The sequence below is a fragment of the Gopherus evgoodei genome, chromosome 1, assembly GCF_007399415.2.
Source record: "Gopherus evgoodei ecotype Sinaloan lineage chromosome 1, rGopEvg1_v1.p, whole genome shotgun sequence".
NCBI classification, from domain to species: Eukaryota; Metazoa; Chordata; order Testudines; family Testudinidae; genus Gopherus; species Gopherus evgoodei.
Window position 1 is genome coordinate 91,974,375 of NC_044322.1, and position 12,039 is coordinate 91,986,413.

Sequence of the window (12,039 nt, forward strand, 5' to 3'; positions counted from 1 at the left end):
GGGGTGCACCAGTCTGGGTTTGGGGCTTCTGCCCCATGGGAGGCACCTGTGAGGGCTTGGGGCTTCAGCCCTGTTCCTGCTCAAGCCCCAGCAGGCATGCCCCACGGGGTTGAAGGCCCAAGACTCCCCCTGCTCCTCCTTCCCCCGCCTGCTGGGCAGAAGCCCCTACTCCACCATTCTGCTGCATGGTGGAAGTCCCAAGTTCCCCACCATCAAGTCTGGTAGGGTGAAGAAGAATGGGGTGGGAGGGTTGGGGGGGGATCCATGAGCTGCACTTTAACTGTAAAAGAGCCTTATATGACTTGTGAGCCACAGTTTGGCCACCCCTGACGTATGTCATCTTTGTTACAAAAGGGAAATTGACTAAGTGGCTGTTCTGCAGAGAAGGACCTGGGGATTACAGTGGATGAGAAACTGGATATGAGTCAACAGTGTGCCCTTGTTGCCAAGAAGGCCAATGGCATATTGGGCTGCATTAGTAGGAGCATTACAGCAGATCGAAGGAAGTGATTATTCCCTTCTATTTGGCACTGGTGAGGCCACATCTGGAGTATTGCATCCAGTTTTGGGCCAGCCACTATAGAAAGGATGTGGACAAATTGGAAAGAGTCCAGCAGAGGGCAACAAAAATTATTAGAGGGTTGGAGCACATGACTTATGAGGTGAGGCTGAGGGAACTGGAGTTATTTAGTCTGCAGAGTAGAAGAGTGAGGGGGGATTTGATAGCAGCCTTCAACTACCTGAAGTGGGGTTCCAAAGAGGATGGAACTAGGTCAGAGGTGGGAAACCTGCATGTGGCCTGTCAGGGTAATCCGCTGGCGGGTCACGAGGTAGTTTGTTTACATTGACCATCCGCAGGCACGGCCGACCGCATCTTTGAGTGGCTGCAGTTTGCCGTTCCCGGCCAATGGCAGCTGCAAGAAGCAGTGGCCAGCGCATTATGCTTCCTGGAGCTCCCATTGGCCGGGAACGGTGATCCACAGCCACTGGGAGCTGCAGACGGGCAATGTAAACAAAGTGACTCATGGCCTGCCAGTAGATTATCCTGACAGGCTGCATACATCCCAGGGGTCGCAGGTTGCCCACCACTGAGCTAAGCTGTTCTCAGTGGTGGCAGATGACAGAACAAGGAGCAGTGGTCTCAAGTTGTAGTGAGGAAGGTCTAGGTTGGATATTAGGGAAAACTATTTCACTGGGAGAGTGATGAAGCACTGGAATGGGTTACCTAGGGAGGTGGTGGAATCTCCATCCTTAGAGGTTTTTAAGGCCTGGCTTGACAAAGACTTGGCTGGGATGATTTAGTTGGTGCTGGTTCTGCTTTGAGCAGGGGATTGGACTAGATGACCTCCTGAGGTCTCTTCCAACCCTAATCTTCCATGATTCTATGATCATGTATGTCATAGTGCACTGTACAAATAATGATAAATTTGGAAAATAAAAGTATATTTCTTTCTCTAGGGGCTGATCTTCAAGTTTGTACATCTAAAAATCTAACATGTTGTACCAAAAAGATGGAGGAAAGATACCAGATCATAGTAAAGCAGGACATACAACAAGTGCTTCAAACATCAAGCTCTACTTTAAAGTTTTTAATATCTCATAATGCAGCTACTTTTCAAGGTAAATCTTTCTGCTGTACATTTCAAAGTTTGTTCAAAAAGCATTTCCTTAACTTTATCATATGCTTAAACTGATCTGTGATAAGTTATCTATTTTAGTTCCCCTTAAATGCTTATTGTACTTTATCAAAGAGAGTATTAATTGTGGAGGAGTGGCAACTTGAGTGTGTGGCTGATAACTAGTGGCCTTTGAGAAAAATAAAGAAGTGGGTTTAATTAGGCACTTTGTTTAGGATTTTACACCTTTGAGTATCTAAAAACTGTCATGATGAATTTCACTTGATATGCATGCACACTGCAAAGCCCTCCCTTGGATCAATTAGTCCTTGGCAAGGCTGGTGGTGTACTTGCCTTTCAGCGGGTTCTCTCACTGCAACCTCTCCACACTGGTGAGGGGTCCTCTGCATAGGCTGAGGTGGAGGGCAGTTAGGGGCATGGAAGATGGGAAGAACATGGGCTATATGAGTATATGTAATAAACTGGAAAAAACTAATTGAGAGAGAGAGAGTGCTTACGGCAAAGTCCTGGTCTTGCTGAAGACAACTGGAGTCTTGCCATTTGTCTTTCAAGGTACTTTTGTGGCCCTGATCATCAGAGTGCCTTGCAAGGATTCATAAATTTATCCTTACAACATCCCAATGAGATAGGGAAGTATTGTTATGATATGTGAATGTTAGCTCCATATAGCTCTGGAAAGTTGCCCCTACTGTTGGCTGTATCATAATTTTTCAGCAAATGAAGTGAACTGATAACCCATCTACATTGACACTACATCATCATCCTGTTCAAATGTAACTCTACGTAGGCTGAGACTTCAGATATTAACTCACATGTAACTTGATTTCAAGAATATGCCCATCTGCCCACACTGTATTCACACCTCCAGAACTATAAACCCTAATGCCAAATTCCCACTGTCACGATTACAGGACTAGCTTCACCTCTGTCCTTTTTCTGGTCTCTGAGTACATACCTCAGGTGTTAGGCCTCTTGTTCTCATCTGTTTTTGGGTGGTAATTGCTAAGCCTTTGTTTGTCCAATGACTATGCTGTCTAAAGAGACAGGCAGCCATTTCGTGTTCTTTTCAGTGATGACTGTCACCAGAGGGGAGAAATGCACTGGGTGCCTTCTGATAGGACCTTTACTTTGGTCTCCTTTATTTTTCTTTTAATCAGAAATAAATTATTCAAACTAAAAGTGTCTGTTTTCTCTTCATGTATAGGACAAAAAAAAGTCTTAAAATTGAATTAGCTGACTTGTAAGGAGCTTTTAATATTGAGCTTTTAAAATGAATGATCAGTTGTATATTGAATTTCTTTTTTATAGAAGGAACAATAGTTCTTCTTCGAGTGATTGCTCACATCCATTCCAGTTAGGTGTGCGCGCCGTGCGTGCACGTTCGTCGGAAACTTTTTACCCTAGCAACTCCAGTGGGCCGACAGCTCGCCCCCTAGAGTGGCACCGCCATGGCACCTGATATATACCCCTGCCGGCCCACCCGCTCCTCAGTTCCTTCTTACCGCTGTGTCGGTCATTGGAACTGTGGAGCGCGGCATAGCTGTCCTCCACGTCCCTAGCTCTCCTTGTTCTACGGTTGATAGTTGTAATTAGTAGTTAAATATAGTTAGTTATATAGTTAATAGTGTAAATAATATTGTAGATATTTGTTAGCCGGTTTGGGCCGTAGCCCTTCCCGGCACCCGGCACCGGGCTCATGCGTGGTTCACCGGGCTTCAAGCAAAGTGCGGCCTGTAAGAAGCCGATGCCGACCAGCGACCCTCACGACGCGTGTCTAAAGTGCCTGGGGGAATCACACAGATCGGACAAGTGCTGCATTTGTAAGGCTTTTAAGCCTAGTACAAAGAAGGAGAGAGACCAGAGACTTAGGACTCTCTTCATGGAAGCGGCACTCGACCCGGCAGCTTCGCAGGCCATCATCTCGGCGCTGGCACCGGATCGCGCCGGCACTGGAAAGACTCCCCGGCACCGACCTTCCCCGGCACCGGGTGCAGAAGCAAGACTCTTGAAGTCTGCAACTCCATCCAGGCAGACTCGAGTGGAGCGCCCGGCACCGACATCTGCCGCGGCGCTATCAGCACCGTCGACTCCGGGCCTGGAGGGTCCGTCGAGTCCGGTCCCGCCGAGCTCCCCCATAAGATCTGGGGTTGAGCTATTGGTCCCATCGACGCCGGAGACCTTCGCCTCGGCACGGGACCTCATTGCCCTGACTGAGTCAACTCAGCCTCCACCCCCGGTACCTCCGGTGCGGGTAGCGTCCAGGGGCAAACCTATGATGAGAGCGCCGTCTCGGGACTCACGCTCACTGTCGAGGTCCCGACACCATGGTAGCTCAAGATCCCGCCGCCGCTCGCAGTCCCGGCACCGCTCCCCTCGGCGGTACCGGTCGTACTCGCAGCACCGATTGGCCTCCAGATGGTCACGGTCTGGTTCCAGCCACCGATACCGGCACCGGGACTCTAGGAGCCAGTCCCGCCATCGATCAGCGCACCGGTCGACCTTCCGGCACCGTGTCGGTGGCAGGTCCCGGTCCCGGTCGACCTCCCGACACCGCGTCGGTGGCAGGTCTCGGTCCCGATCCCAGCACCGAGTCAGCAGCCGGTACCAGTCCCGATCCCGGCACCGGGTCCAAGACAGACCCCGGTCCCGATCCCGGCACCGGTATGACTCCCGGTACCAGTCCCCGGCACCGAGAACATCTTCGGCGCCAGGACGCGGAGACTCTTACCAGCCGCGGTCGGCCCCTCCATGGCCTTCCAGACAGCCGTCGGTGTCGTCGCAGGCGGACAGTTTATATGCGCTGGGCACTGACAGACAAGCGGCCCTTTATCAAGACCCTCCGCAACAGGACCAGGGTCTGCAGCAGTGGGGGTTCTGGACACCCTGGGTGTACCATCAAGCCCAGGGCCCCCAACAGCTTCCTCCTAGGCCTGCAACGGCAGAGCACAGGGCGCCGGAGGCGTCGTTGTCTCGCCCCCCTCCCTCCCCGGACGGGGAGGACGGGTCAAAGCAACAAGACCCTGATCTCCCTCCTGAGCCAGAGGCGAGGGCTGAGGCGGACCCCCCACTGGACACTCTCTTGCCGGGGGTCTCCTCATTGTCTTCTCCCGATGAGGCGGTGGCTGGCACTTCCTCTAATAGCCCTCCTCCGCTAGATCTCAGGGCACATTAGGACCTCCTCAGGCGCGTAGCACAGAATTTGAGCCTGCAAGCTGAGGAGGTCTCTGAGATCGAGGACCCCGTCGTCAGCATCCTCTCCTCCGATGCTCCCACCAGGGTCACCCTACCCTTCATTCGGACGATCCAGGCCAACGCCAATACGATCTGGCAATCGCCGGCCTCCATCCCCCCTACTGCACGGGGCGCCGAAAGGAAGTACATGGCCCCCTCCAAGGGCTATGAGTACCTCCATATTCACCCAACACCATGCTCCCTGGTGGTACAGTCGGTGAACGAGAGGGAGCGTCATGGGCAGGAAGCCCCAGCCCCCAAATCCAAGGAGACCAGGCGTATGGACCTCCTCGGCCGTAAGGTTTATTCGGCTGGGGCCCTTCAGCTCAGGGTTTCCAATCAGCAAGCCCTTCTTAGCCGCTACGCCTTTAACTCTTGGGTGGCAGCGGATAAGTTCAAAGAGCTGCTGCCACAAGAGGAGCGTCAAGAATTTGCGGCGATTCTTGACGAGGGCAAGAAGGTTGCACGAACCTCATTGCAGGCCTCCTTGGACGCTGCAGACTCGCTGCCCGTACCCTCGCCTTGGGGGTGACGATGCGCCGCATCTCCTGGCTTCAGGTTTCTGGCCTTCCACCGGAGCTCCAATACACCATCCAGGACCTCCCGTTCGAAGGCCAGGGCCTGTTCTCGGAGAAGACAGACCCCAGACTGAAAAGTCTTATGGACAATCGGGTCATTATGCTCTCCCTTGGGATGCACATGCCTGGGACGCAACGCAGACCCTTCCGGCCGCAGCAACAGCAGCAGCGTCGGCCGTACCCCCAGTTCTGCCAGCGGCAGGACCTTAATAGGCGCCGCTGCAGAAATGGCAGGTGCAGGCCGTCGGGCAATCAAGGGGGGCAAAACCAAAGCTCCTCTAAAGCCCCACCTGGACCCAAACCTTCGTTTTGAAGCTGCGCCCGAGGGCATAGTATCAGTATCCCCCATGGATCCTTCCTCCCCGTTTTCCAACCGCCTTTCGTTTTTCCTCCAGGTGTGGTCCCGGATAACATCCGACCGCTGGGTCTTACGCACGGTGCACAGGATACCGTCTGCAGTTTGTATCTTTTCCTCCCTCCCGCCCCCCACCCTCATCCCTCTTCAGGGACCCCTCTCACGAACAATTCCTCGCCAGGAGGTACAGACGCTCCTCGACAAAGGAGCTATAGAGGCGGTTCCGGAGAACGAGAGAGGCAAGGGGTTTTATTCCCGCTACTTTCTGATCCCCAAGGCCAAGGGAGGCCTCAGGCCTATCCTCGACCTGCGAGAGCTCAACAAATATCTAGTAAAGTTGAAGTTCCGCATGGTATCCCTGGGGACCATTATCCCATCCCTGGATCCTGGAGACTGGTATGCCGCCCTCAACATGCAGGACGCTTATTTTCATATTGCCATATGGCCACACCACAGACGTTTCCTTCGGTTCGTGGTCGACCGCCATCACTACCAATTTGCGGTCCTCCCATTTGGCCTTTCTGCAGCTCCGAGGGTATTCACAAAATGCATGGCTGTTGTTGTGGCACATCTTTGGCGCAGTCGCATTCACGTGTTCCCTTACCTCGACAATTGGTTAATTCGGGGCACGTCAGAGCTGCAGGTCCGCAGCCACGTCCGCAGGATCACCGGCCTGTTTGCTACCTTGGGCCTCATGATCAATGTGGACAAGTCCACCCTGCTCCCCTCGCAGAGGGTGGAGTTCATTGGGGCCGTCCTGGACTCCATCGTGGCCAGGGCCCTTCTGCCGTTGCCCAGGTTCCAGTCGTTGTCGGCGATCGTTCAGCGCTTGCTGGCAGCCCCCCTGACATCGATACGGACATGCCTAACTCTGTTAGGCCATATGGCAGCCTGCACGTTTGTGACCGGGTATGCACGGCTCCGCATGAGGCCCCTCCAGTCTTGGCTCATTGCACATTACCGGCCGGCAAGGCAGTCACTAGACATGCTGATCACAATCCCCCAGGGGGTGTTGGATTCTCTCAGTTGGTGGCTAGACCAGTCCGTCGTGTGTGCGGGGTTCCCATTCCACCCACCCCAGCCCTCGGTGTCCCTAACGACGGATGCCTCAGATCTCGGCTGGGGGGCCCACCTGGGAACCCTGAGGACACAGGGCCTGTGGTCCCCACAGGAGGTGAAGCTACATATCAACATGCAGGAGTTGAGAGCGGTCCGCCTTGCTTGTCAAACGTTCTGTCACCAGCTTCGTGGTCGTTGTATCTTCTCCCCTATGTCACGAGGCGATGCGACTCTGGGACTTTTGTATAGCCCACTCCATTCACCTCACGGCTTCCTTCCTCCCCGGAGTACGGAACACGTCTGAGCAGATCCTTCTTTGCGCATGAGTGGTCCCTCCGCCCGGACGTCGCCCTCTCGATTTTCCAGAGGTGGGGTTGTCCCCACGTGGACCTCTTCGCGTCCAGGGGGAACAGGAAATGCCAGGAGTTCTGCTCCTTTCAGGGCCGGGAACCTGGGTCTATAGCGGACGTCTTCCTTATTCCGTGGACGACCCACTTGTTCTACGCGTTCCCCCCGTTCCCGCTGGTCCACAAGGTCCTTCTGAAGGTGCGCAGGGACAGGGCCCGCATGATCATGGTAGCCCTGGTGTGGCCCAGGCAACATTGGTACCCCATGTTGCTGGACCTGGCCATAGCCGACCCAGTTCCCCTGCCCCTTCACCCGGACCTGATCACCCAGGACCACAGAACTCTCTGTCACCCGGACCTCCAGTCGCTGCACCTAGCAGCATGGCTCCTGCGTGGCTGACCAGTTCCGAGTTGCACTGCTCCACCCCGGTATGTGAGGTACTCTTGGGCAGCAGGAAGCCTTCCACTAGAGCGACGTACTCGGCCAAGTGGAAGCGTTTCTCCTGTTGGTGCATGGAGAAGGGTCTCCTCCCGATGGAAGTTTCGGTGGCCAATATTTTGGACTATATTTAGTCCCTTAAGCAACAGGGCCTGGCGATATCGTCCCTGCGGGTCCACCTGGCGGCTATCTCCACCTTTCACCCGGGTTGGGATGGCCGCTCCGTTTTCTCTCACCCGACGGTGTCTAGATTCCTTAAGGGGCTGGAACATCTATACCCTAACGTCTGACCCCCTGCCCCTACCTGGGATCTTAACCTGGTGTTGTCTCGGCTCATGGGGCCCCCCTTTGAGCCGTTAGCTACTTGCTCCCTGCTCTATCTTTCTTGGAAGACTGCCTTTTTAGTAGCTATTACATCAGCTAGACGGGTGTTGGAACTCCGGGCTCTCACGGTAGATCCCCCGTATACAGTCTTCCATAAAGATAAAGTGCAGCTGAGACCGCACCCTGCCTTTCTCCCCAAGGTGGTCTCAGCCTTTCACGTCAACCAGGAGATCTTCCTCCCAGTTTTTTTCCCGAAACCTCATTCTTCACGCAGGGAGCAACAACTCCACTCGCTAGATGTCCGTCGGGCTCTCGCGTTTTATGTGGAGAGGACCAAACCGTTCCGCAAATCCCCCCAGCTTTTCATGGCAGTAGTGGACCGCATTAAGGGGCTTCCCATTTCCTCGCAGAGGTTATCCTCGTGGGTAACATCCTGTATCAGGACCTGCTATGACTTGGCTCACGTTCCTACGGGCCGTGTGACTGCGCACTCTACCAGGGCACAGGCATCGTCGCTGGCTTTCCTCGCCCGTGTGCCCATCCAGGAAATCTGTCGGGCAGCGACCTGGTCATCGGCCCACACCTTTGCTTCCCACTACGCCCTGGTCCAGTAGTCCAGAGAGGACGCGGCCTTCGGATCTGCAGTGCTCCATGCCGTTACTTCTCACTCCGACCCCACCGCCTAGGTATGGCTTGGGATTCACCTAACTGGAATGGATGTGAGCAATCACTCGAAGAAGAAAAGTTGGTTACTCACCTTTGTAACTGTTGTTCTTCGAGATGTGTTGCTCACATCCATTCCACACCCGCCCTCCTTCCCCACTGTCGGAGTAGCCGGCAAGAAGGAACTGAGGAGCGGGTGGGCCGGCAGGGGTATATATCAGGTGCCATGGCAGCGCCACTCTAGGGGGCAAGCTGCCGGCCCACTGGAGTTGCTAGGGTAAAAAGTTTCCGACGAACGTGCACGCGCGGCGCGCACACCTAACTGGAATGGATGTGAGCAACACATCTTGAAGAACAACAGTTACAAAGATGAGTAACCGTCTTTTTCGTAGATTCCAAGATCAGAAGGGACCACTGTGATCATCTAGTCTGACCTCCTGTATAACACAGGCCATAAAACTTCCCTAAAATAGTTCCTAGAATAAATCATTTAGAAAAAAAATTCATTCTTGATTTAAAATTGTCAGTGACTGAGAATCCACGATGACTTTTGGTAAATTGTTCCATTGGTTAATTATTCTCACATTAAAAAAATATGCCTTATTGCCAGTCTGAGATTTTCTAGCTTCAACTTCCAGCCATTGAATTATTTTATACCTTTCTCTGCTAGATTGAAGAGACCATTATTAAATATTTGTTTCCCATGTAGATACCTACAGACTGTAATCAAGTCACACATTACCCTTCTTTTTGTTAAGCTAAATAGATTGAGCTCCTTGAGTCTATCACTATAAGGCATGTTTTCTAATCTTTTTATCATTCTCATAGCTCTTCTCTGCACTGTCTCCAGTTTATAAACATCTTTCTTGAATTGTGGGCACCAGAACTGGATGTTCCAGCAACAGTCACACCAGTGCAAAATATAGAGGTAAAATAACCTCTCTTACTCCTGCTCGATATCCCCCTGTTTATGCATCCCAGGATCACATTAGCTTTTTGGCCACAGCGTCACACTGGCAGCTCATTTTTCAAAAGATTATCCACCACAACCCACAAGTCTTTTTTCAGAGTCACTTCTTCCCGGGAACATTCTTTGTTTCTAGATTTGTAAATTTATGTTTAGCCATATTAAAACGCATATTGTTTGCTTGCACCCAGTTTACCAAGCAATTGAGATTGCTCTGAATCAGTGACCTCTCTGCTTCATTATTTATCATTATCTGAATTATTGTGTCATCTGCCAACTTTACCAATGATCATTTTATGTAATTTTCCCCCACGTCATTGATAAAAATGTTAAATAGCATAGGGCTAAGAACTGATCATTGAGGGACCCCCCCTGGAAACACCCACTTGACTACTACGTTTAGTAGCGTCTATTTAATATCTTCCAGATGTACTAATGGAATAGAAAGAGTGTTATAATCATGACCGTATTATGAGACTATGTTATCTGTTGTTTTTACCAAAGTACAAAACAGAAATATTTATTCATCACTTCTGATTTTACTGAATTATTATTGAGTATTCTACCATTGCCATGTTGTAGTGGACCAAAATCACGGTCAGGATTCTTTTGGTTTCTAATATATTTAAAAAACTCCTTAACTCTGCTGGCCAAAAAGTGCCTCCTTGTAGCCTTTTTTTCCCCTTATCAATTCTCTACAATTCCTACCTTCTGATTGACTTTCTTTACTATAAACTTTCTCTTTCTTTCATTTGTATTTTTTTTTAAATTTTATAGTTACCTTCACTTCCCCTTAAACCCAGGTGAGAAGGAAATACTGTAGCATATGTAAGCTCTCAGCTATCTCCAGGTTTAAAACTTTATTTGGTCTTAAAGAGATGACTTGTAGAAATTTAGGTGTTGAATGTATAATTGAATTCAAAAGGAAAATCACCACCAGTGTTGCCCAAAATTTGAGGTGATTGCTAAATTCAAGTATGGCCTTTGCAGCCAGATATCCCAAAATAAACTTGCATGGATTCCAGATGTCCTAAAATGCTGTTCTTGATGAGTGTTTGGGTCTTTAAAATTACACAATCCATAAGCGAATGCTGAAATATTCTCAAGGTCATTCTCATTGGCCTGGGACATGGCCAGTGAGAGCCGCGATTGGCTGAAACTTTGGACATGGCAAGTAAACACACCAGCCCGACCCACTAGATGCTTACCCTGGCAGGCCATGTGCCAAACGTTGTTGATCCCTGTTGTATAGTATTATTTTAGAAATGTATATCATCACTTAATAAAATACTAGTATAATACACAAGAGGGAAGAGTTAATATTGCAGACTTCATGCTGGTACTTCCTGACATATGGGCTCTTAACTATGGAAACCTTAATGATCTTGTGATGCAATTTTTTAAAAAAATATATTACACAGTATCATGATATTATGTTGCAAAATTATGACTACAAAATAGATCCAATGCCCACTTTAATCTAAGCAAGGAGGATTAAGTGGATTCACAGACGTGCAATATTTGTTTGAGATTATAGTGCTATTTAATGTGATGAAGTTGCAACAAAATAAGTTAAATGAATTATGTGGACAAGAAAATATGTTGCAAACTTCTAATCCGCTTTCTTTGGTAGCCTACTTGGCCATCAGGTACAATGAGCATTTGTTCATCCCTGTAACAACAACAACAAAAAAAAAGGCAATCTGTGGTGGCAGTGATTCAAATGTTTTCAGTTTCAAAGGTTTCTTAGAGAATGATTTGAAGACCAGAAAACTCTTTTTTCAGCACGGGCTGCCATTTCCTACTTCTGATTTCAAGTGATACATTGCTTTATAGATAATTCGTAATATAAGGAGTCGCTTCAAAGCAAAGGTTTAACTTTTTCCTTCTCTTTCTAGTCTGTAGTTCTTTATAGTGAAAACACAATGAAATATATACATAAATTAAATCCTTGACTTGACGATTTCACATTTCCTTGACTACATGGATAAACTTATTCTAATTCAGATTATAACAGCACAAAAACTAATGGGCTGATTCCAGAGAATCATAGGATTAGAAGGGACTGCAAGGGTCATCTAGTCTAATCACCTGCCAAGGTGTAGGGTTTGTTGTGTCTAACCCATCCAAGACAGATGGCTATCCAGCCTCCTTTTGAAAACTTCCCGTGAAAGAGTTTCCACAACCTCCTAAGGCAGTTCCATTGTCCTACTATTCTTTCTGTTTGTTTTTCCTGAGATTTAATCTAAATCTGCTATGATGTAGTTTGAACCCATTGCCTCTTGTCCTTCCCTCTGTGGCAAAAGAGAACAACTTTTCTCCATCTTTTTTATGGCAACCTTTCAAGTATCTGAAGACTATCATTTCCCCCCTTTAATCTCTTTTCCCAACTAAACATATCCAGTTCCTTCAATCTTTACTTGTATGTCTGACATTCCA

General features: G+C 49.7%; 1 protein-coding gene across 2 annotated transcripts in view; it reads left to right on the top strand.

Annotated features, from left to right (window-relative positions):
- The window catches only part of GPC5 (glypican 5), a 1,044,547-nt gene that overhangs the window by 45,547 nt on the left and 986,961 nt on the right, over positions 1–12,039 (top strand). For both annotated transcript variants that reach the window (XM_030567347.1, XM_030567356.1), the window contains exon 2: positions 1,459–1,620. In XM_030567347.1, the coding sequence (XP_030423207.1) occupies positions 1,459–1,620 (162 nt within the window). The remainder of the gene's footprint in view (positions 1–1,458; positions 1,621–12,039) is intronic.